The following is a 25,855-nucleotide window of genomic DNA, read 5'->3' on the forward strand; positions in this document are numbered from 1 at the left end:
CAAACAGCTGCATCCTTTCCTTATATTAACCAGAATGCCTGGCCAGTATTTATCTTTCCACATTTCCACCTGTCAGGTCCAAGAACCTCGAGGCGGGGAAGGAGAGATGGAACCTTGTGGGGGAGGGTGGCAGTCCCCCCCAAGGTTTGACTCTTAATTCAACCATCTCTGAGGTGGGTACCACCCAGCCAGTTTGGATCAATAGTGAATGCGTCCCATCTTCCCAGTCTCCCGGGGGCCTGCTGCTTTATCTCGGAAACAAAGTCCAGGGCTGAGGTCCTGGCCCCCTCCCCCAGTAATTTCCCGGAGAATATGGGGCGGGGCCGTGAATCAGCACTCGCTCGGACTCGGGCAGCCTTAAGTCCCCGCCAGGGGTCCCCAGTAGCCGCGGAATTAGACCTCCCCCCCACCCCCGCGCCCCACACCTCCTCCTCAATCGTCCTTCATCTGCCCGCTATGACCACTGGGAGATGTAGTCTTGACCGCCCCTTTGTCCTTGATCTCCCCAACATATCACCCCATCCCAGGGTGAACTACAACTCCCAGGGGCCCACGCGTCGGGTGGCCTGGCAGGGCTGGGGTCTGCAGGTCCAGGGTGGGTGGGGGATCGTCTGGAGAAGCTAGGGCGCAGCGAGCCGGGTGAAGTGAAGCACGGGGCTTGTCGAGGGGCACCAGCGAAGAAGGGGATACCCAGGAGGCGGTAGCAAGCTGAGCCGGGGAGTGGAAACCCGAGAAGCGGAAGGGGCCGGCGCGGGGCCGGGGCGGAGGCCGCGCGCGGGCTGGTGGGCGGGGCCGGCTGCGTCACGCGGCGTGGGCGGGGCCGTAGGGGGTTGTCCGCCCGCGGCACGCACAGCCGCCGCAGCCGCCTCGCGCCCGGTCCCGCGGTCGCAGCTCGAGTCGCAGCCTCCGCGCCCGTCGCCTCGAGCCGCTCGCGTCTCGTGTGGGTCGGTCCCTCCGGCACACGGGCTCCAGCCGCGCCGCAGCCGCCCTCCGAGCCTTCCAGGCCGCCCCGGATCATCCTCGTCCGGCCCGACTCAGCCCGTGAAGATGGTGGACCGCGAGCAACTGGTGCAGAAAGCCCGGCTGGCGGAGCAGGCGGAGCGCTACGACGACATGGCCGCGGCCATGAAGAACGTGAGTTTCCCCTCCCCTCCCCTCCTCTCCCCCTCCGCCTCGCCCCAGCCCTTTCGCGGACGCGGGCCTTCACGGGCTCTGCCCGGGGACTAGTCGCCCGTCGGCGACTGCAGTTCTGGATGCCCCTGAGGGGACCGGGGAGGGTCCCGAGAACACTGAGGACCAGGTGTGTGACGCGGCCTCTCCCCGAGCGTCCCCCAGGGCCGGCGGCCCGGCCGCCTCGGCCCTCCCCGCGCGCCCGGGTTGGGGCGGGGTCTTTTCGGGGCTGGGCTCGGGAGCGGGGTCTCCGGCCGCCGCGCCTTCGGGTCGGCTTGGGGACCTGAGCGGGGGGCCGTGCGCATCCTTTGTGCCCCACTTTCCCCTCCTCCCAGAGCCTGGGCGTGTGGGGGCGGGGGACCGCATGGATGCGGTTCCTCTTTTCTCCCTGATGTCTGGGCGGCGCCTTTCCCATTCACTCAGCAGGTCTCCGGGTTTTCTAATACTCCCCCCCGCCACCCACCCCACTCCCCAAATGTTCCCACTGCCTTCTGCAGACAGATCCTTTAAAGCTTCTTCGAGAAAAAATGTAGGCTCTCCTGAAAATCTGGACTCAATGGTGCAAAATCGAAACCTCCTTGCTCACGTTTTTCTTAACAAAAGGCTCCCCTCTCTCCATTCCCCAAAGCAAGCCCTCTTCTTGCCTTTAGGAAGGGGGGGCACGTTTGTCTCGCTAGCGTTTTCATTGATTGTTCTCGATATGTCATCTCCATTTTTTTCTTAGTGTGCTCGTATTGAAAGGGTAGGTATTGTCTCTAAAATAAAGGTTATGAATTTAGCCGACTGGTTCAATTTGTGACATATGCTGTTTCTTTTTTAAATACAGGCACACATCTGTTGAAATTCCTTTAAGTTGAAAAAAATATTCTTTCTGATCTGATATTGCAAACAAAGCGGTGGTGGGAGGCAGTATCAAGTCATTCCAGAAGATTCTGCATTTGTCATATTGCAGAGAGCCTAGACTGGGTGGAGGCTGGGGAGGAGTTATTTTAAAGGGGAAAAAGTCTTTTTTTTTTTAATTTGTTTTGTTAGACACATCTGAAGCTTAAAAAAAAAAAAATCTAGCGCATCCTCAATGCTGATGAAAAGAGAATACTGATCTCCAGTTGTCGCATTTTGCAGATTCCTGCCTGTATTGCACCATTTTGTCAGTAATGCTACATTTATCTGATGGGCGGTCAACCAGTTTGATATTAGAGGAGGGGGACGTATTGAGCATTACTACATGAAACATACATCTAGTGATTTCAGTCTCTCACTATTTTAATATCTAACTTCCTGCCTTATGTAACAAAGGTTTTAAAATGCATCTCCAGTGTGCAGCGGATACAGGAGTGTACCTTGCACGTGAAACCTTTAATGAAACAGTATAGGCATTACAGATTAATTCTCGAATAACTTTACTGGTTCACAGGAGATGACAAAGCTGATGCCTTTACATTTAAACCAGCTACATTAACACAGAAGATTTTTATCTCATTAAGGAAGAGGATTGGTTCTGAAATTGGGAGTACTGCTGTATTAATATATTGTCACAGTTGCTGTCTTTATAAGGCGCAAATGATAATTTGCACTTCAGTGGATATCAATATCTTTAGTTCACGTTATTTAGACTCTTCTAATTTTTCCGTATTTCTAGTTTCACAGGAAAGCGAGTGACCTCGCACCTATATCCATAGCAACCCAGTGATGTCACACACAATGACACAGAGGCTGCAATGCACCTCAGGGCTGGTAGGGAGTATGCAAATGGCATTTGTCCAGGGTAATGCAGAAGTTAGCAGATAAGCCAGGTGGAATTGAGCACTTCCTCTTCCGCCAGATGAGAATTGGTCCCCCAAAGAAGAATGTCCTTTATCCTGACACAGACACACCAGGGATCTGTAGATATGCCTGTTCACCTTTCCTATTTCCAATTTTCTGGAAAGTTTATAAGGTACAGTCATGTTTTTAAACATTCATCTCAATAATAATCTTGGGCATTGAAGGGATAGAGATGGAAATTTTTAAAACAAGAATATGTTTTATACTCATAGTGTAGGGGTATATGTGGGTTTATTGCAACTTATTAACTTGGCAGGTTTTAATAGAAACCTTAAAAAAGATTATGACTTCCTACTAGGGCATTTTCAATAAACGTTAGGGAATGAGAATCTGCTACAGACATTTCAGCTTGAGATTTGGAAAACTTCTCTCGCCATGCTTATGCTCCTTAATGGAGTATGGAGGAAAGAAAACAGTTTTATAAAATAAAGCAGACGTTTTTCAAAGCAAATCTGTTCACTGTGATTTTGAGGAATTGGTCTTACGTCTGACCTTCCTTTTCTCATCTGTAAAATGGGTCAACACCTACTTGAAAAGTTGTGAGGATTAAATAAAAAATGTAGATGCTTTAAAAAGGTAACTATAAGACTTGTTTCTTTGTTTATATAAGTCACCACAGAATTTGGAAAATACAGGAAGATAGAAAATACTCAGTCCTACCACTTAAGTGAGTTCTAAGGTTTAACTCCTCCAGATGCTAGAGTGGTGAAATTTATTCCTATCTAGTGAAGGTACCCTAGGTAATAAACAGGACCTGTGATAGTTATAGGTGTGCGACCAAGATAGAAATAAATACGTGAGTATTTTGAAAAAGAGGGAAGAAGGAAGTTTAGTCTTTTAAGACAAATGTGTAGGCTTGTATCTAAAAAGAAGCGAACACCTATATATTTCCTACTTGTTAGACAATACTGACTTGTCCTTTGGATTTTAACAGCCTCTTGAGCTACTGGTATTTGCCTTGGGAGGGGGTGGGGAGAAAAGGTTCTAGGCAACTAATGTTGAAGTTACTGGGATAAACATTTGATGGTGTGTTGGCGGCAGGGGGGCATTAGTGGCAAAAGGCTATCCTAGTTACGTAAGAATGCCTTCCTAGCAGAATCTATATACTTAAAAAAAATTTTTTTTTAAACTATGTTAAATATTCTGTTTTTTCTACTAGCTCTTCCAGGAGGCTAGATCAATAGCCATTATCACTAATGGAGTAATGACACCTCTGTAGACTCTTTGTGGAGTTCTGCCAGCCATTATTATAATCGAAATCATGTGGCTTCAATTGTTCTCTCTGGAGTGGAAGAATACAGATAACAGTTGGCTTTTTATGTTCACCTTCCCAATAACTGAAATGACTACTAAGTGCCTTTTCTAATTATTTAAACAATTTCATATGGGTTTTTTTTTTAATCGAGATAAAAGATGTTGCTGAATGTATATCTTCATTACAGCTCATTAGATTAACTACAGACCCTGGGAGGATTTCATCCCTTGGTACTTGGAGGAAGCCTTATTTATTTATTAAACCAAACTCTAGTTAAATTATTAAAAAGAGTAGAGGAAATGATTTGAGTCTTTTTTGTTGAGGTAACAGTCACAGGGCATGAACTAACCATTTTCAAGTGTACTATTCAGTAGCACTCTAGAAAAGGGAAAAATGATATTTTTAAAAAGTGACCGTGGCTGGCCATAGCTGGCTGGATTTCAGCACATGATTACTGATTCAGGAATGTGTCAGTAATGAAGTGCTCACAGCCAGTGGTAATCAGTATCCCTTTGTCTTTGTTTTCTAACATCTGAACCTTTTCAGCCTAAACTGGAAAAAAAAAAAAAAGGAGGGGGGACTTCTTTTGGCTTGGTTCGTATTTCCATTTTAAAAGTTCCAGGGCTTAAAAACTGTGTGATGCCCACCCAAATAAGAACAGTTTACCTGAACTCTGAGCAAACTATTGTTAACTATTTGGAGATTATAGGAGTTATGCTGGTGTTCTTATGATCACTCATTCTCCACCCCAAGACAGACTGACTGTGTTAGACACGCTCGCCCTGCTGTGTGGCGGTGGTTCTGCAGCGCTGAGAGTCTGCAGTTCTGAGAGTCTGTTCACGCATGGGCTTCCCATAAATAAGACGCTGAATACATTGTTTTGGTGCTTCTGAGGCAGTCAGGAGCAATGTTTTGCCTCTGGTATGATCAGCCCTAACCCTTTTATCTGGCAGGGCATCTGATTATTTCTGTATTCCTCCCAGATTCCATGAGATGAGGAAGAAAAGTAGGCAAAGGCCCTATATACATTTAATAGAGAAAAAAGTCATATATAAGCCATTGTCTTTTGTCTTATTTTCTAAGCTCTTTTTGTTAGACTCAACAACTGTGATTATGGGGCACCCATTGTCTTTCTAGGTTATAAAGTCTACCAATGCGAGCTGCCTTACGGCCTTTGCTCTCATAACCATTTTTCTGTTGTCCTCCCCAGATTCCCTTTTAGGTATTAGTTTTGGTTTAGTACCAAACCCTGTTATCTTACTTTAGATTGGCACTTGCAGGGATCCTTGAAATTTTGATTTTACTAATTTAGGAGGGAAAAAATAGTTACAGGAAGAGCGATCAACAAAAATTCCCAAAGGAGAGCTTTAATTTTAAATAAATGGTTACATTGGATTGGTTCCATGATTTTGCAGAAACAATAAAAATCTATAAATCTTTTAAGACTAGTCTTTTTCTCTCGCTCTTTTGAAAGAACTGAATAAGTCTAAACCAAATTTTTGTCAGCATATTACTTAGAAGAGTGTCCCAAGAAGTAGATTTTTCCTTTACCTAATTTGAACAGTTAATGGGGTGCATAGCTTTAGTTGGGTTGTGAATAGGTAGGTAGAAATGAGAGTGTTCTTACATATAAGACATGAAAAAAATTCCAAGCAAACTCACTGGTCTTAATCTTGGTAGCAGTGTCTTATTTTTGGAGAGGTGTAAAGCCAGACTTGGTGAGCAGGATCCAGGTGTAGTGTCAGCTTTTCCCTCTTGAAAGTTCTGTTACTAGAAGCAGGGTGCCAGAGCTGGGCGTGTGACAGTGACGGCGGTGGGCAGCTGAACGTGGAATGACGGTAGCGCGGGAGGAATCCCCTTCCCCCCTCCCCACGGCCGAGTGTGAAGAGCAGCTGTGGCCGTGTGAGAAGTGAGAGAAGCCTAAGAGGTAACAGGAGGAACGCTTTGAAAAACACAGGTTTGTTTTGAAGAGAGATCATTTCAAACCCCTTGAGCTTTCTGAAAGGAGTTATTAATACGACACTTAAGCTGCCATATTCAGTTAACCAAGATCTAGGAAAAAAGTTGCCTATGAGCGAGGTACTTAAAGGATGTCAAAATCAGCTTAAAATTTTTCGACTGATGGGTGCAATCCAGTGCCATTCAGTTTAGCACAGTGTTCCTTTTGTGCGGGTCTAACGTGAAGTAGCGAATGAGTGTGTCTTTGCAGCAGATGCCTGGCATGGAAACTTGCAAACCAATCCCACACTCCCGCCAGGACATTCATTCTTACCTGAGGGCCTGTCTGGCATGGCTGGACCCACGGATAGATGTTCTTTTCAAATCATACTCCGCGATCCACGTATGACTCATCTCTGGACTCTCTCACTACATCTGTGTAATAAAAACAGATGTTGAGTTCAGATCCTGGATTTTTTATTTTATTTTTTTAAGTAGGTTGAAAATGACCCAATCCATGAGGATGAGGAACATTAACCAGGATAGGATAAGAACAGCAGAATAGCATTCTGAGACAAGGACAGCTGGATGAGTATGTCCAGCTTGAATTTGGGCATGCTCTGATCTTCTAAGGGAGTCTGGTTGTTGGAAGGCTGTCACCATTGAAACTGACAACTGATGACAAAATGTCTGGCCTTCAGAACACTAGAAAATTTTTTGGAGGGATGACAAGTATCCATAATCCATATTCCAAGGATATTCCCATCATGTCATTCTACAGGATTTTGTACCTTGAATTTTTCCCTTGATGTTTCAAGATATTTTCTTCTGTTAATCAGTATTTTCAGTAGCTGAAGAGACCTGTGGATGTGTCAATTTTAAGTATTTTTTGTTTAGCATTTAAGCTGTTTACAAATTTATAGATATTGCCATGAGTATCTTTGTGGCTAAAGCTTTCAACACATATTGCATATTAGGACAGAGACCCAAAAGTGGAATTGTTGCAAGAACAGCTGAGAATTTTTAAGGAACTTGAAACTGTCACCAGTAGTGGTGTTTATCTCAAAAGTTCTGGAAGATGTAATTGTTGAGCTAGAGTTTACATACCCATGGTTCAAAGGTCAAGGATATTCTATTGCCCTTTTGGCTCCAAAAAGAAAAATATGGTTGAAACAGGAAAGCTTGACTGCTAGCTTATGTGCTGCAAGCCTCCCTTTTGCTGCTTTAGTGAGGATGGATGGAATGAGTGCCTTTAAAAAGGAAGTTGAAAAAATAAAAACTAGTATGGGAACTTTATATGCAAAATAAAGATAAATAGCATGATATAACCCCATATAACCAATTTCACCATTTGTCAGCACATTGGCCAGTCATCCATCTGTATACTTTACTACTCTCTGGTTCCCTTGGTATTTACCATCTTGCATGATGGCTTTTTATTGACCTAAAATTACCCCTTATTTCCCACAAATGTTCCAGATACCGGCAAGATCGCTTTACATTCAAATTTGGCAACCTCAGAGTGTAGTTTCTTGCTTAAAGCATTTAATCCAGATGGCAGATGAAGTTTTTCCTAGATTTTCAGAGGAGTGTTTCTCTTCGGTTGACATCCAAAGCACTCACTGCTTCCCATCAGCCTTTGCTCATGAGGAGAAAAAGGCCGGATGGGTCTTGAGTGGGAAAGAGGATGCTGTGGCTGTAGGTTTACAGAAGGGTTCTCTCATTACAGGACTTCTTTTCTATTGCCTTTTTTGGGAAGGGGACAAGAGAGGCTGATAGTTTTTCTCAGTTCTGACTATTATCACCAGTTTGATTATTGTTTAGCCCCTAAGTTGTGTCCAACTCTTTGGCGACCCCCTGCACCATAGCCTGCCAGGCTCCTCTGTCCATGGGATTTCCCAGGCAAGAATACTGGAGTGGGTTGCCATGCCCTCCTCCGGAGGATGTTCCCGACCCAGGGATCAAACCCTGCGTCTCCTGCATTAATTATTAGCAGGCGGGTTGTTTACTGAGCCACCAGGGAAGTCCCACCAATTCGATAGGAGTGCTAAAACCCAGTTGATTTGTTGAGAATGATGTGGGGAAACAAGTTTTACTTTTGTTCCATCTCGTTGCTTGCCAAGCATCTTTTTAAAAATCACTTTTGCCTTAAAGTCAGCTACTACTGGTTGTATGTGTGAATAGGTAAAAGTAGGTAGGTAGATAGTATACACTGGAGGAGGCAATGGCACCCCACTCCAGTACTCTTGCCTGGAAAATCCCATGGACGGAGGAGCCTGGAAAGCTGCGGTCCATGGGGTTGCTGAGGGTCGGACACGACTGAGCGACTTCACTTTCACTTTTCACTTTCATGCATTGGAGAAGGAAATGGCAGCCCACTCCAGTGTCTTGCCTGGAGAATCCCAGGGGCAGGAGAGCCTGGCGGGCTGCCGTCTGTGGGGTCGCACAGAGTCGGACACGACTGAAGCAACTTAGCAGCAGCAGCAAAAAGTATACACACTAGCCGTCTGGGCCCAGACATCCTGAATTCGAATCCATGCTCAGAAGTATGGAGTTGACCAATTTAGTGACATCAGTAATAATGGGTGAGTGTACTGCCTTTTTATTTTTTACCATTTGAAAGTCGTGCAGAAAAAGGCTAGATTTTTGGAACTAGACTCATTTATTGAGGAAGAAAAAACAAGACGGTAAAAACCTCAAGCAGCTGTAGTAACAAATTGAAGTTTAAAACTTGCATAAAATACATTTCTAAAAAAAAAAAATACATTTCTATTGGTGTTACTTATTTAGAATTATGTGTAGCGTATAGATTCCCCCCAAAACAGATATTATCACTTGTTCTTTCTTTGGATTTATGGTACTCTTGCATTTTGGTCATGTTTTTCTCTTCCTAATCTGGCTGGCTGTATATACACATAATAAACTTTTTAATAAAGACTGATTAAGACCAGTTTTTTAGCAGGTGTTTATATATGTTGTGAAAATCACATGAGTACTATAATTTGTTACGGCATAGCATTACCCTGAAGTGTTGGTGCATTAAACTAAGCATCTGGTCCACAGTGGAAAACCTAGTGTGCTTTTTGGTGTGACTTTTCACATCTGTTCTGTAGATTTCTGCACTGACAATGATCTTTTTGAGAAGACAAAAATATTTTAAGTTACCCCCACTCTTAAATAAAAATATTGCAATATAATTGAATATTGACTATCACTTTGGCTGTATTTTTCCACATTTAATTTCACAACAGTTTTATAAAAGTGATGGTCCCATTTTATAGGCATAAATGTTTAATATGCTTAAGGCTTGAGTTTAAAGTTGTTTTTTTTTTCCCTCTGAATCTCAGCCTCTTTAAAAGGCTTTTTAGTTTTCAAAAAAGAGTCATAGGTAAGGTGTGTATATGGAGACTGATGATCTTTTAGCTGTTGTCTCAATGACCTGTTTTCATTAATTTTTAGTCAGTGTTCCATTGTTTGCAGAAGCTTTGAAATTCTTTCAAACTGTTGTATATTTAATACTTTTCCATTTAGTTGTCCCTGAGAGGGTTGTTGTTTAGTCTAGATTTTAAATACAGAACAAACTTCTTTAGGACATCACTAAGATAAATGTGAGTGTATTTATCATAAATAAATTTGAGCCCTAAGACTGCATATGAATGTAACCTGGTTTCTTTTAGAAAATATTTGGTCCCATGATCTTGGTATGTTTTAAGTATCATTTACCGAAGGAGAACTTGTAATTTTTGGCATAAGGAGATAAGTACCATGGTTTTGCCATTGGAATCTTACAGATATTGCCCAGAAGTAAAGGATGCCGCTTAGGCTGAATGCAAGAGTATTTCTCACTTGAAAGAAATGGGAGGAAGCTGTGACTTTTTTGTTCATCAAAAGTAATACTATCTTGTGTGGAATTCACAAGCAGGAGTGTGGAAACATGTTGGTTTATTTTTTTTGGAAACATATTTCTAGGGGGTTTCAGTGAAGATCAAAGGAAGAAAAGAATGTTAACTTGAATGTTTTGTAGGTGCTCTAGGCAGTGGGAGAAGTGAACTGCCAGAGTGGACTGATCCAGAAATCACCCAGGGGAAACAGAGCTGTGAGGGGGGGTTATTGAACATCAGTGGGTGGGAATATTCAACACCCAGGAAGAGAAGGATAGCCCAGTGCTGTGGAGTCCGAGGACAACTGAAGTCACCCTGGGTGTCGGGAGATTTCCTGGAAACGATAGCAGAGGTGGGGGTGTGGTGGGGGTGTGGAGGGGAGAAGGCTGGAGGCAGGAGTGTCCAGGCAGAGGGCCTGGCATTGTTCAGGTTCAGAATGTACAGACAGCTGAATCTGCTGCATGATTCACACCCTTACTCTTGGTTGCCCTGAGAGAATGTTAGGAAATGAGTCCAGAGAGGGGCCAGTTCAGGAAGGGCCTTACAGAGTTTGAATTTTTCTTAGGCTATGGACAGTCATTGAAGGATTTTCAGCAGAAAGGGATCCTCATCCCATTTTTGGTTTGTTGAGAGCCATGGCAGCAGTGTGGAAATTCAATAGGAGGAGAGTGGGACAAGACTGATAAATAATTGCAGAGTCTAGTCTAAAAGGCAGAGAAGGCAATGGCACCCCACTCCAGTACTCTTGCCTAGAAAATCCCATGGATGGAGGAGTCCGGCGGCCTGCAGACCACTGAGCGACCACAGACAACTGAGCGACTTTGCTTTCACCTTTCACTTTCATGCATTGGAGAAGGAAATGGCAACCCACTCCAGTATTTTTGCCTGGAGAATCCCAGGGACGGGGGAGCCTGGCGGGCTGCCGTCTATGGGGTAGCACAAAGTCGGACACGACTGAAGCGACTTAGCAGCAGCAGTCTAAAAGGATGAGGACCAGGGCAGGGACGGTGAGGGCGGATATGAGAGAGAATTTGATGGCTGGAGATAGGAAGACGAGGAAGGAGAAATGATAGAGATGAAGTCAGTTGCTGTCATGCTGAATTTGAGGAAACATTTAAGTGGCAATCAGTAGAGACATCATGGCTACACATTAACTCAGGAAAAGCCCTTAGAAGAGTGCATGGCACAGGTTAAGCTCTCAGAGTTACTTATTACTCCTTCATAAAGGAAACAAATTACTTAGGAACCACTAATGACCAGACTACTCTCAGACCTGGAGAATGTAATATCCCCTGCCCTCATAGAACTGAGATTCTAGTGGGTATCTCCTATGAATCCATGCTAGTTAAAACCAGGCACAATAAGGTCATCCAGGCAGAATGGAGAGTCAGAGTCAAAATGTGAACCCTAGGGAATCACACTTCTGTGGTGCCTGGAACAAGATTTAAGATGAAGACAGGAGAACACAGGATATGTGAAGTAGGAAGACAGTTGTAACAGTAATAATGGGCTGAGGAGTGAATGAAAGGTGGAGAAATGGTAACAAGTTAGACTTGTTTTCAGAAACTTGATGTTGCAGAAAGTAGGAGATGTAATTTAAAGGGATCATTTACTTATTGTAAACCTGAACTTGGACTACATGTTAATGGGCAAGTACAGGAAAGAGGGGCCCAGCCTGAGGTTTAAAGAAAAGCCTTAATTCCTAGTGACTACAGTCTGGCTTTTTTTTGTTGGTCTCTCTTCATCCTCTTCTCTCCCCTCTGTTTTGGGTGTAAGAGTAGAAAGCAGGCTGGGTGGTTGTATTGATTGAGGATTTAGGGATTGTGCAGCAGCAGGATGAGGCTTAGGAAAGTTGATATTCATGCAGAAATAATTTGATGGATCTGCCTTACAAGGAAGAAATAAAGCCTAAAGGGAAGGGGCTGAAAGAAAAAGGAGATTGTTTAAGAGCAAATCTAGTTGGTGGGAGTGAGGCCTGGTAATATTGGAGGATAAGAGTTTGATTTTCTTACTTATTTATTTTTGGCTGTGCCACATGGCTTGTAGGATCTCAGTTCCCTGACCAGGGACTGAAACCCAGGCCAGGGCAGTGAAAGCTCTGAGTCCTAATCACTGGACAGCCAGCAGACTCCCAGGAGTTGGATTTCAACGGTGGTGGTTGTAGCGGGTTGGGTAACTTAGGAGTCTGGGATTGACATATACACACTGCTGTATATAAAATAGATAACCAACAAGGACCTAGTCTGTAGCACAGGGAACTCAGTATTCTGTAATAAGCTCTGGGAAAAGAACGTGAAAAGGATGGATATATGTATACGTACAACTGGATCACTTTGCTGTATAGCTGCAAGTAACACATGGGGAGTTAACAATAATCCAGTATAAAGCAATTTTAAAATGAATGGTTGTGAATGAGGTCAAAGGTGTGGTTTGAGGATAAGTTGTCAGAATTGATGAGATCAAAGCGAACTGTTGTTTATAATTAATTTGAGGGCATGGCCGGCCAGAGGTCTGGACACAAGTCAACAATCCCAAAGAAAGGGAACATGACATCGATTCCAGGAGAAATCTGAGAAGCAAAGAAAAGGCAAGAAAGAGGAGATGATTGTGAGGGACTCAGTATGGGCTTGTATATATAAAAACCTGTTAAGCTAATTTTGATTGAGCTAATTTTTAGAATAGGGTTATTTGACTGCTAGCCAAGGGTGTGCTGGAGCATAGCATATCTGTTTCCTGACGTGTGGGGTTAAATGGCGTGCTGCGGAGCTTTGGCTTATGTCCCAGTTGTTGAAAAGTGAGATCAGGCTGGAGCAATGGGTGGAATCTGGGCTAATGAAGTGGCCTTGTTTTTGCTTCAAGTCCTGTACCTTGACCCTAAAATTCAACTGTTCTTGTATTTGGTGCTGGTGGCACCTAACAATAGCCAGCTTAATAGTAGTTAAGTTTTTGTTTGTATCAAACTACCTGAAACAAATGTTTCTTATTTGTCTCAGTTCTGTGGACTGGCCAGGTAGTTGGGGGCTGCTGGGGGCTCCTTGGGGGCCAGATGAACTATGGAGAGGCTAAGGCCTCTTCACATGGTCTCTCGTCTCCAGGTGAACCAGTCTTCCTTGGCCTGGTTCTCGGCAGCAAGCCCCGATTCACAAGCACTTTTTGGGCCTTTGCTTGCCTCATACTTGCTAATGCTCCGTTGACCAAGTCGCACGATCAAATTCAGATGACAGAGGTGAAGTACATGCTTGTTCTTGATGGAAGGAGCCTCAGAGTCATACTTAAAAGGAAGAGGCTATACACGGAGTTGGGCTTCCCTGGTGGCTCAGACGATAAAGAATCCATCTGCAGTGCGGCAGCCCTGGGTTCAATCCCTAGGGTGGGAAGATCCCCTGGAGGAGGGCATGGCAACCCACTCCAGTATTCTTGCCTGGAGAATCCCCATGGACAGAGGAGCCTGGCAGGCTGCAGTCCATGGGGTCGCAAAGAGTCGGCCACGACAGAGCAACTAAGCGCACACGCATACACACAGTTGGAAGGAGTTCTGTGGGCCATTTATGCAGTTAGTCTGGGCTGGATATATCCTGTGAGATTCATGTCACTTAGCAAACATTGGGAAGTGACTAGGTTGTGTGGTGATTCATTGACGAGTGCAGTGTGCTGCCTGCTCTTAAGGACTTTAATCTTTTGAGGAGGAAAAAAGGTACAGGGTTACACCCTGAGGCATGAGAAATAAGCAGTGTAACAAGTGCATGGTGAAACTTAGAGTAAACAGTAATTGGTTCTGCCTGCGAATTTTTCAGGCTTCAGGAAATAAGTGCAATATTTGAATTAGGGCTTAAAGGATGACTTACAGAAAATTTTTCTTCATGAGTTCTGGAAGTGCTTTTTGGGTGGTAGGAAAAACATGAGAGCAGAGGAGTGTGTAGTATGAGGAAGACTGTGAGACCTGGGTCTGGGTGTTGGTGACTTGGAGCAGGGTTTTTTCTACCTTGGCACATTTCTTTTGTGTATCCCTAGGAGTGGAATGGGGAGAAGGTGATGGCACCCCACTCCAGTACTTTTGCCTGAAAAAAGATGGACGGAGGAGCCTGGTGGGCTGCAGTCCATGGGGTCAAGAAGAGTCAGACACGACTGAGCAACTTCACTTTCACTTTTCACTTTCATGCATTGGAGAAGGAAATGGCAACCCACTCCAGTGTTCTTGCCTGGAGAATCCCAGGGACGGGGGAGCCTGGTGGGCTGCCGTCTTATGGGGTCACACAGAGTTGGACACGACTGAAGAGACTTAGCAGCCCCAGGAGTGGAATGAATGAGTCGATAACTCAACATTCTGAGGAACGTTGACCTGCAGTTCTTCACCTGGAGAAAGACGTGTGTGGATCCCATGCAGTACTGAGTCTTTGAGGGTTAGGGCTGCTAAGGAGAGTATTTACAAGAAGCTCCTCCTAGGTTAAGAACTGGTCATATAGTGGAAAGCATATGGGATTTTAAGCCATGAGACTTGGGTTCCACTCTTTGGCTCTGAGCCTTAATTTTCTACTCTTTAAAATGGAAATAACAATACTGAATCATAAAGAGTTATATGAAGGACCAAAGAGGAATTATAATTTTGGTCAAAGAACTCATTTCTGATACTACAAAAGTTATTTAGAAAAATACAGAATATATGAGTATTTCTTAAATATCTTTTAAACAAAGAGTCGGGATTTAAGAATGAAACCCTGGAAGTATTGTATTAAACTCAGAACGAAACGAAGATGCACATTATAGCATTAATAATACTGTCCTTGTTTTTGCAGCAGATATCCTTGAATCAGTGGTATTTGGGAATCATAAGATTAGTAGTGAATAAACTGGGAAAATATTAGAATTAAATTAGTAATTAGTTCAATGAAACAGGGCTGAAAATCTGTGGTATATATACTACTATATATCAGTCCTAATCTGTGTAAAGATATAATGAAAGATTTTTATGCAACTAAGTTTATTTTTAAAGGTATTCTTGGTAGAAGTGAGGTGGTGAGTGCAAAGCAGCAGATGTGGGCTTGAGTTAGTAATTTATTACATTAGTAAACTTGCTCATATAAAACTGCTGGCTTTAAGGTTTTTTTTTTTTAAACTTGGTTCGAAAAAGTTTGGTGGATGTGATTAACTGAGTAAATTATGGAGAGGTTTTGTTTGAATAGGTACTACTGGTAGCAGGTCAAAAATTCAACCTCATCAACCTTGACTGCCTCTCAGCCACTCTGTTTTCAGCGATACAGAAATATCTAGAAACATTTCTAGAGATACAGTGAGAATATACCAATACTTTTAAAATGACTGCCTAGAATTCCCTTGTATGGATGTTCATAAACCAGACTCCCGTTGACCACCATTTAGGTGGTTCCAGAGTTTAGCTGTTAGAAATGACACAGTGAATCCGTTTCTAGAAATGGAATGGCAGAGTCAGGTTTTTTAGTATTTAATTTTGATAGTTGTTCCAAATTGCCCTCCCTGAAGTTCGTACTAATCTGTGATGTCCAACAATGGATGGTGGTGGTGCCTGTTTATCCGCACTGTCGGCCTTCACAGTCAGTCATCAAAATATTTAAGTTTTGCCAGTCTGATTGGAGAAAACTTAACATTTATAAAATGAATGACTTTGAGTTATAGATATATAACTATATATATAATTTTTTCCTTTTTTTCAATTCCTTTTGCTCACTTTTCTATTACCCATTGGTTTTAAAATCGTTTTAGCAACTGGGTGAGGTTTTTGGTTTTTTTTTTGGTCTTTGGTCACACTGTGCGGCTTGTGGAATCTTAGTTGGATCAAACCTGGGCCTTATTGGTAAAAGCATGGAGTCCTAACCACTGAACCGCCAGGGGAATTCCCAGCAGTAGCATGTCTTAAAGTACATCTTTTTTACTGAAGTATAGTTAATTTACAGTTTTGTGTTAGTTTCAAGAGTATAGCAAAGTGATTCAGTTTTTTTTATATATATATATTTTAGATTCTTTTCCATTACAGGTGTTATTATAAGATATATATATATGTACATACGTATGTATGTTTTTCAGATTCTTTTCCATTACAGGTTATTATAAGATAGTATAGTTCCCTGTGCTGTACAGTAGGTTCTTGTTATTAAAAAAGTACTTTATCGTTAAAAGTTGCTAGCCATCAGTCTGGCAAAACACGGCTGCCCCAAACCGTCAGTCTCCAAGCCCCAGTACTGTGAAGTGCAGTGAAACAAGGTGTTGCCTGTGTTGGAGAAACTGTTTCTTTCTGTGATACGTTGCAGGGTTTACATCATCAGAGACTTGGGATCTGAAACCAGAGGACTTGAGTTCATGTCCCGATTTTGAGGGGAAAGTCTATTCATTGCTCTGCAGCACACCTGTCGAGTATAAGGTCCACCATGTCGGGGTAGTTGCGAGAAGAACACGGTACCTGACAGCTGTCAGAAAAGCGCAGGTTCTCCGGCAGCTCCCCTCATCGCTGAGGCCTTGAGCTCAACCCTGAATATGCCGTGGAAGTTCCCTGACTCTTCTGGGACGTTCCTCTTCCTGGAATGTTTCCCTGCAGCACAATTTTTATCCAAGATCATTGCTGCTGCCTTTTAAAAGCCTAACGAATGAGATTCCCAGGCAGACTTGGCTGCCTTGAGAGTCTCTGTGACTGGTGATCTAACGTGAATACATTTGTGTTTCCTCCTCATGAACTAGCACCTTGAGGGCATCTCACAAATGTTCTGTCTTTGGTACAGTGAGGTATGATGTGACGCACGCTAGGTGTTTGGTGAATGCTTGGTGACTTAGCTGGTAAGCGGTGGCCTTTAACTGTATTTTTCTTGTCATCAGACCTTACGTGACATGTTATCGAGTTTCCCAGAATGAATAGGTAATTGACGTCCCTAAGGCTCCCTCCCTGTTCAGTGGTTTGCCAGGACTCAGCATATAGAGCCATACTTTTTTTTTTTTTTAATTATTTATTTATTTGGCTGTGTCTGGTCTTAGTTGAAGCACGCAGGATCTTTGGTCACGCAGGATCTTTAATTGTGGTGCACAGATTCTCTAGTGGCGAACGGGCTTAGTTGCTCCTTAGCGTGTGGGATCTTAGTTCCCCAACTAGGGTTTGAACCCAAGTCTCCTGCATTGCAGGGCAGATTCTTAACCACTGGACTGCCAGGGAAGTCCAGAGCCATACTCTTGACTATGATGTATTACAGTGGAAGGATGCAAAGCTAAATCAGCAAAGAGGAAAGGTCCTTGGGGTGAAGATCAGAGTAGGCCAGGTCTAAGAGTCTCCTCTCTCTGGAGACTCAGGTGGACTGTGTGTGAAATGTCTGCTGGGAAGGAAGCTCATTAGAGACTCAGTTCCCAGAGGTCTTTCTGAGGCGTGTTCGAGGAGCACTTTGTGCCTCGCACATACCAAATTCAAGACTTCTGGAAGGAACACATTGTTTGGACAAACTTTTTAGGGCCAATGGGCCATTCTTAATCGGGGCTAGTGGGAACCCTTCCAGAATCCTAGTTCTCAAATGCTAGCCAAGGGTCAGCTTCGCAAGCAGACCTTTCTAAAGATAGCAATCTCAAGCCTGTTGTGTTAACTCTTTTTTTGCACACACTGTACTTTAAGTTGAAGGCGTCTTGTCCGGATATGCATGACATGAACTTCAGATTGTTTTCAGAAATTTTAATTTGATATTTAGTAGGTCGTCTCTGGGCTTCCCTCATAGCTCAGTCCATAAAGAATCTGCCTGCAGTGCAGGAGACTGGTGTTCTATTCCTGGGTCGGGAAGATCCCCTGGAGGAGGGCATGGCAATCCACTCCAGTATTTTTGCCTGGAAAATCCCGCAGACAGAGGAGCCTGGCGGGCTACACTCCATGGGGTCGCAAGAGTCAGACATGACTTAGCGACTAAACCACCAGATCGTCTCTAGAATATATGGTTAACTATATGCAAACAGCAGTGTCACATTTCCTTGCAGTGGGTTATTTTTCCCTGTGCTCAGAATATAGATAACATGGACACCGATGCTCGTCTTGTGTCTTCTCGTGTTTTTCTTTTATTTTTGGTGTAGCGTGTTCATTTACCCTTTTCATAGCCTCTTGGCCCTTTGAGGTGATAGCACTCCAAACGCAGGAGGACCAAAAATGCTTGAGGGGGCCAAATGTTATACCTGGTGTCTGCTAATATATATATATTTTTTAATAGACTTTTTTAAAGCAGTTTTGGGGTCACAGAGGAAGGCACAGAGATCCCATATGCCCCTTGCCCCCTCCCTCCATGCACAGCCCTCCCCAACTGTCAGCATCCCAGAGGAATGCATTTGTTACCATTCGTGGGCCTGCACTGACTCATCATTACTGCTCAGACCACCCATGGTTTCCATTGAGGCTTAGTCTTGGTGTTAGCACTGTCTGGGCATTTTTTTACAAGTGTGCGGCCATTGGAGTATTAATATCATGCAGAATAGTTTCGCTGCTTTAGGAATCCTTTTTTTTTTTTTTTTCGTATTTTAAGTAAAGTAAGCTTAATTGAAGTTATTACTTAAGGAGTTTAAACATTCCAAGTTGCATTCATTACAGTTTAAGGTTCTCAATAGATAAGTTGAAGAATTGTGAATGACTTGGTGCTCCAAGACCATAGGGGTCAGAAAGTCATCTAAGTAACATTCCAAGAATCTCAAGAGTGGCTAATCTTAGGGAGAGAAGGTTTCTCCCCTCATAAACTGTTAGGGGAGAACAGTTGACACTAATTAATGTCTCAATGCCTTAGCAGCTAGGATTTGGGGCGTTCTGTTTCTTAAACTGTTGGTGAGAATAACAGATTTTTCTAACCTTTCTGCTAAAAGCTGTCTTTAACTCACTAAAGAAATTTGAACTTGAGCTAGTATCATAGGAGTTGAAAAGAGAAACCTTAATTTTATTTTTAAACAGTGTAAAACTGGAGAATTTGCCACGTTTTCCAGTAGCCATGACAGCATGCTTGGGGAACCATATATGCAAATGGTCTGTTCTTAGAGACAGTTCAGTGGCTGTTTTGAAAAACACTACCTTCCTTTCCAAATGATGCACATCTCACACCCTCCCACACTGAATACTCATTCTATCTAGGTTAAACCTTTTTAGGTTTATGATTATGTGAATAATTTATTTGACCTTAAAAGTTATCTTGACTTTTGAAACTAGTATGGTTGGGATCTCTATTTTAATTAGAAACCACAGATTACCTCTCATACAAGTCATTTTGATCTTAAGGATTTAAAAAAAAAAAAAAAAACCCTGATTTAAGGTTTTTAGAGACATCTTAGTGCCTTTGAGCAGACTTTTTTTTTTTTTAAGTGTTAAAGGTTTTCCCCTCTAACTTAGTTTTGCAGTAGCAGAGAACATCTGGGTATGTTCCAAATGTGGTTGAGTTACTGTATCTAAAGGTGATGTTGGCATTTCATAATCTTCATGTCCAGTTTGTCTGAGGCAACTGGACAAGCGTTACATAAGTGCAAATGGCCAGCTTTGGGCTCTGCAGCCCCGCAGCGGAAGACGTAACAGTATAGAGAGCTGCGGAGGTCACTGGGACTTTAAATAGTCCCTGCCTCTTGAAATAAGGACGGCATGATTTAGGGGAAAGGCCTGAAGCCGACCCCAGTGGCCTTAGGTACTGGGGCTTCTTGCATGGGAGACAGTTCTCAGGTTACACCAGAGGCGGCTAGTCTTCAGTATCTGCACATTCAGTGACTATGGGCGGGTGGCCTGTGGTGTGCAGGGCTCAGGCCTACAGAGGCTGCAGCCTGTTGGAATGCTAGTCTGGGGAGTTATTCCAGGCTATGTGATACTAAAGTTCACGGAAAGGAAGTGATATAGGGAGCTAAGGACTGGAGAACCACCTGGAGCAGAGAAGCGAGACTTGATTCGGGAAGACAGGCTGGATGACACAAGAAATGCAGAGCCTTCCTACACGGAGAGCTAAAGTGCAGGACATTGTCCCTGGCTGCCCAGTAGTTAGGACACCGCACTTTCACTGCTGAGGTACCGAAACCTCGTCCCCCAGTGTGCATCTGTTTCCCCTCGGCCACCTCTGCTAGAGCTATTTGTGCTTCACATTAGAGTGGGGAATCAGTAAGGCGTAATAAAAAGGTAACATAAGAAGACCCTAAGTTTAGAAAGAAGTTGAGTATGTATTATTGGCCAGATGTTGTGAGAATTAGTAAGCAAAGCATATAAACCTCTAAGTCTGGTTTACATTCTGATTTAATTCTGAGAGAGTGTGTTAGTTGCCCAGTCATGTCCAACTCTTTGTGACCCCATGGATGGTAGCCCTCCAGGCTCCTCTGTCTATGGGATTTCCCGGGCAAGAATAGTGGAGCGGGCTGCCTTTTCTATCTCTAGGGGATCTTCCTGATCCTGGGATTGAACCTGGGTCTCCTGCATTGCAGGCAGATTCTTTACTGTCTGAGCCACCAGGGAAGCCTTAATTCTGAGAGGAACTATTTCAGTCACATAACCAGTTTCATTAAGTGTAACCATCTCCCACTCGACTCCTTCCTTTATAAAAGAGGGATATGCATACCCCATGTAAGTGATCCATACACAAGTAAAGTCTCCTGGAATCCCAGCACAGCATATCTTTTTGGACTGTGTCCCACCACCTTTCATATCTGGCAGTAATAGAACATTACGAGGATGCTGTAATCTGCACGGTGAACAGAGAGTAGCCAGTTTAACTGGGGGTGGGAGGAGTGGAGTGGGCAGGATTTCACAGAAGATAGAACCTGGTTCTTGTGTAAGTATTTTCCAGGCAGGAACACTGGTAAATGCTCTAGGCAAAGGCAGAACAAAGCAGAAGTAGAACAAAGAGCAGAAGCTGCTTGCAATTAGTAGGTTACCACTAGAGTGCAGGTACCTGAGAGGATGAAGGCAGGGAAACATCTCTGTTGAAAATCTGAGGAAAGAGCTCATGGTCTGGGCTTTCTGATACTGCCGGTGACTGTGTATGTACCGGTTTGGATGTGGTAGTCAACTAGACAAGTAAAAGTGTGACCTCAGAAGAGGGAGGAAAAACAGGGAAGAGCAACAAGAGCCTAAAGTGTATGGCTCTGACATCACAGAAATCAGGTAATATAACAAGAAAATGTAATTTTAGTCATTTGATCTAATTTCTTGATTACATGCAGTTGTTTGGTAGTCATAAAAATATGCAACATAGATGTGCTGTCGCTTTGGTTTGCTCAAGGCTCTTGGTGTTTGGGATGATGGAGACCCTTTAGAAATGCATGGTTGAAAGAAACATTAATTCCTGTTGGCCACCTCAGCTCAGAAGTGCTTTGCCTCTCTCTTCATCTTGTTGCTAATTGTATCCAAACACTAAAACACGTGTTCCCCAAGTTGCTAATACCTCAGTGATAGAATCAGCCCCGTGCCTGGAATTTATATCTTCTTAAGAGCAGAGAAAGCGTATTTCTCAAAGTCAAGTTGACAGTGACTCTCTTCTCACCAAGTATGCAAGATACCCTCACCCAAAAGAAATGGGACTCGTGTTTGCCAGACAGGGCAAGAGTAGGAGGAAGCTGTCATTCTGGTTTCTGTTTCAAACAAACAAACTGATGAGGTATAAAAGGCACCTCTAATTAAAATCCTTGGCATTGGTGTGTATGTAATGCTGCTCAAGAGAACTGTTGATGTTTGTAATTTAGATCAAAATTTGGCTTTAATCTAAGCGTTAGACTTTGAGAGTTCTTTCCGGAAACAGCTGAGCACGTGTGTCCTCTAGGGAGGAGGCGGGGGTTCATGCACCATTGAGCCAGCTGCGGTTTCTCCCCTTCTTGCTGCTCATTCCCTCTCCATCTCCCTCCCATGTACTCACACAGCCTAAAGTCTGTGTGTTGATGACTTTAATCAGCTGATCCATCTTTGTGTTTTAGTAGCATGAAAGATAGGATTAGCCCAACTTGCCATCACCTGTACCATAACAACTCTTTCTTCTTTCCTCTTCAATAGGTGACGGAGCTGAATGAGCCACTGTCCAATGAAGAAAGAAACCTTCTCTCTGTGGCCTACAAGAATGTAGTCGGGGCACGCCGTTCTTCCTGGAGGGTTATCAGTAGCATCGAGCAGAAGACATCTGCCGACGGTAACGAGAAGAAAATAGAGATGGTCCGTGCTTACCGTGAAAAAATAGAGAAGGAGTTGGAGGCCGTATGTCAGGATGTGCTGAGCCTGCTGGATAACTACCTGATCAAGAATTGCAGCGAGACCCAGTATGAGAGCAAAGTGTTTTACCTGAAGATGAAAGGGGACTATTACCGCTACCTGGCCGAAGTCGCCACCGGCGAGAAGAGGGCGACCGTCGTGGAGTCATCTGAGAAGGCCTACAGTGAAGCCCATGAGATCAGCAAGGAGCACATGCAGCCCACTCACCCCATTAGATTAGGCCTGGCCCTTAACTACTCCGTCTTCTACTACGAGATCCAGAACGCCCCGGAGCAAGCCTGCCACTTGGCCAAGACCGCCTTCGACGATGCCATCGCCGAGCTTGACACCCTCAACGAGGACTCCTACAAGGACTCCACGCTGATCATGCAGCTGCTCCGTGACAACCTCACGCTCTGGACGAGCGACCAGCAAGACGACGACGGCGGCGAAGGCAACAATTAAGGCCCCCAGGTGGACTGGCAGCGCACGCTGATGCTACTACTGCAGTCTTTATTTTTTTCCCATGAGTCGGGGGTCGGGTGGGGGAGGGAAAGGGAGGGATGACCTTCCTAGGGAGAAACCCACGACCTGTCCTGTCTTTGATCGCCTCTTTTGACATTTTTGCCAAAATACCACTAGTGGAAAGTCAGGCTAGCTGTGCTGGTTTTGGAATAGCAGCCTCACACTGGCATATGGACTGTTCTGTAGATTAATGCAAGTGGAGCTGTCTTTAATTTAACTTATTGCTAGAAAATAGGGTTTTAAGATGAAAAGAAAACTTAAAATGGAATGGCCCTCATTCAGTAAGTTCTGTGGTTCCAGTAAGGATTTTTATGTACATATGCTCTCGTCTTTTAAGTTTTGGGTACTTCCTAGCTCATCTGTTTTAGCTGTGCATTTTGTTTTTCAGGGTGTACTCTTAGCAGACATGGAATATTAAATCCCAAGCTGATAGAACGTAAGGTCTGTTTGTGGTTTAGACCATGCCAGTTTTCAGATTAGTTGACAGTATTAACACTAAATTGCAGTTTACAGTATTTCTACATTACAGCCATATGTTAACATCAAGCCATTGATTGTGTGTTTTTCTTTATTTTGGCTCTTAACATCCTTGTTCAGCCTTATCCAGGTCGGTTTTGCTGTTCTCTGTCTCCTAGGCCAACAGGCTTGCCTGAGGAGAATCAGAACTACTTGTTAGGTTTTGGTTAATAGGTGCTTGGCAGGTGGCTGTGGGATTTTTGTCCTTCTTTCTTCTTAAATCCACCACAACAAACGATTAATCACTTTAATAGAAGCATTGAACACCACAAAACTAGAGAAAATTCAGGTCTGTATGTCATTTATCATGCTGATATTTCCAGAGAAATGCTGGGTTTTTTTCAGTTGCCACAGCTTCCTCGGGTGGCACTGCCGTTTGTCTCCTCTCTTGGGTCTTCCTCATTGTACCTCATTCCCACAGCATGCACACGGATGGGTTGAAAAGCTGTTGGGTTGTAGAAGCTGGCGGTCATTTTGAGAAGGTTCGTGGTGCAGTGTGTGAAAATTCAGGTGCTAGGAGCTTACTGGTAGAAAAATCCTGAAGGAAGAGCTCTCTCCATGAACATTCTGTCCAGTTTTGGGAACCTCGTGTATCCGTTTTTCCTCCGTGAAAACACTCCTTCCCCAAAGAATTGTTGTAGGAAAATAGCATCATTATCAGATAATAAATCCTCAACTCTTATTTGACCACAATTTTTTCTAATTTTTTCCTTTTAATGAAAATATAGAAGTTGGAGATTGGATTGTGCCATCTTGGCACGTTTTAGAATCGATGGAAACCACCACGCTCTTTCCACACATTTGTTTCAATCAGCCTTAGGTCCTTCGTTCTCATTTTGGATAAGTCTTTCTGAAAACACGACCTGTTGCATGTGCGTTCAGCCTTTTTTACAAGTAATAGCATGAACTGCTGAGATAGGTAACAACACCAGATTTGTTTGTTTCTTTGTTTTATTTAGGCAGGCAGAGGAATGAGTCATAATTGAGGAAAAACCTGACAGTTGCTTTTGTTAAAACCAGAATGGAGCTTCCAGTTGTGAAATGCACAGTGCCCAGGGTCCAGGTGACAGTGAAGACAGAAGAGTGACGATGCCGTCACGTGGCACAGTCTACCCAGCATGACTTTCCTTAGAAGGCCCCCTCCATGTGCTCTGGAGCGAGTCCCAATTAACCGAGCCTACCAGAAGAACTAAGAGAAGAGAGCTTTATAGCTTCTGCGCCCTAGCAGGGGCCTAAGGTCAATGCCATGGATGGGAAGAGATTGGGGCGGGCGGGGGGGTAGGTGGGACTTTCCTTAATTTTATCTTCATGTCCAGTGAGCAGTGCTGTGTCCTTCCCTTGTAGCATTTGGAAATGATTTACTGGAATTACAAAACCTATTTTTCTTTTAAATTTCAGCTTTGGCTCTGGCTGCTTTTTAGAATAATGCAAGATAAAAACCACATCTGAGGGCTAAAAAAAAAATGAAGAGGGAATAGGAGACTTGATATTTAAGCAGCTTGAATGGTTTCTTTTCTTTTCTTTATTTTTAAAGAAATGCACTTGCCTATGATACTGTCTCCCCAGTGAAATGATTACTTCTCCATTACTCTATTGACACAATATTGTGCATGCTAGTGTTGTATTTCTATACAGTAGCTTGGAGTTTATTAACTTATACTGTAGGTGTTATGTATTCCTATGACAAAAAAAAATTAAGTCTTCAAATTTTTTAAAGTTTTTTTAATTTAATTTTTTCCTTTTGGGGGTAAAGTTTGCTCTACCAAATAGTGATCGTAACAAATTGATCTGTTTTGGATGTTGCTATAGTGACATGCAGTTATACATTTTGTTTTTTTGGGGGGGAGCAAAAGAAACACCAGTGTTAGCTTAATCTTAATGTCTGGTGTTTGTCATGGTGAAATTATAACTATTACAGTGTAGGAGAACACTGAATATGTTCTCTGAATGAGCCTTTGTGCTTTTTGTCCTGTTATGCAGTGAACTATTTTTAAGGTCTAATCAGTGGTTCTTTTTTTCCAACTCCGTGTTTCTCTAAGGAATTCTTTCACACACGGACCATTCTTAGCAGTTTTCCTCAGTGATGGAATATCATGAATGTGAGTCATTATGTAGCTGTCGTACATTGAGCAAATAAACTTACAGATCTGATGTCAGTGCTGCTTAGTTTTATTTAACGAGTTGAAATTTTCCTTTGCTTTCGAAGGTTTGATTGGACCTGGTGTTTTTTCCCCCCTTCACCACTCAAAGAAGGTGGTTGGATGGGGGGAGGGGCAAAACTGTATTTTGGAAAGTGCCTCTGTCTGGGAATCAGGCCTGGGTTTACTGACCTCGAAAAAGGATCGCACATTTTGGGGCTCCATCGTTTCTCTTAGGAAATGAACCCTTAGTTTAAATCATGGCTCCTTGTGATTCTCGGGTGAATGACTGTTCAACTTCCAAGCCCTGGGGGTGGGGGAGGTAGGTCTCAATGAAAACTGGCTCACGTGCCCGGCTTGATATTTCTGTTAGGTGTCCATTGGATATCTCATTATGCCTTACATGAGATGGGTTTCTACACTTTAACATCTTCAC

The 25,855-nt window shown here is 43.5% G+C and overlaps 1 protein-coding gene across 1 annotated transcript; it reads left to right on the forward strand.

The window, feature by feature from the left end:
• The first annotated feature begins 832 nt into the window (after nucleotides 1–832).
• On the forward strand, nucleotides 833–25,432 carry YWHAG (tyrosine 3-monooxygenase/tryptophan 5-monooxygenase activation protein gamma). The gene is made up of 2 exons (XM_086374421.1): nucleotides 833–1,134; nucleotides 22,049–25,432. Exons 1-2 carry the CDS (start codon nucleotides 1,048–1,050, stop codon nucleotides 22,703–22,705), a joined length of 744 nt encoding a protein of 247 aa, XP_086230547.1. The 5' UTR covers nucleotides 833–1,047; the 3' UTR covers nucleotides 22,706–25,432.
• The last annotated feature ends 423 nt before the right edge of the window (nucleotides 25,433–25,855 follow it).

The sequence above is a fragment of the Bos grunniens genome, chromosome 25 (assembly GCF_055505025.1).
Source record: "Bos grunniens cultivar Pamir isolate PY7600 chromosome 25, Bosgru_T2T1.0, whole genome shotgun sequence".
NCBI classification, from domain to species: domain Eukaryota; kingdom Metazoa; phylum Chordata; class Mammalia; order Artiodactyla; family Bovidae; genus Bos; species Bos grunniens.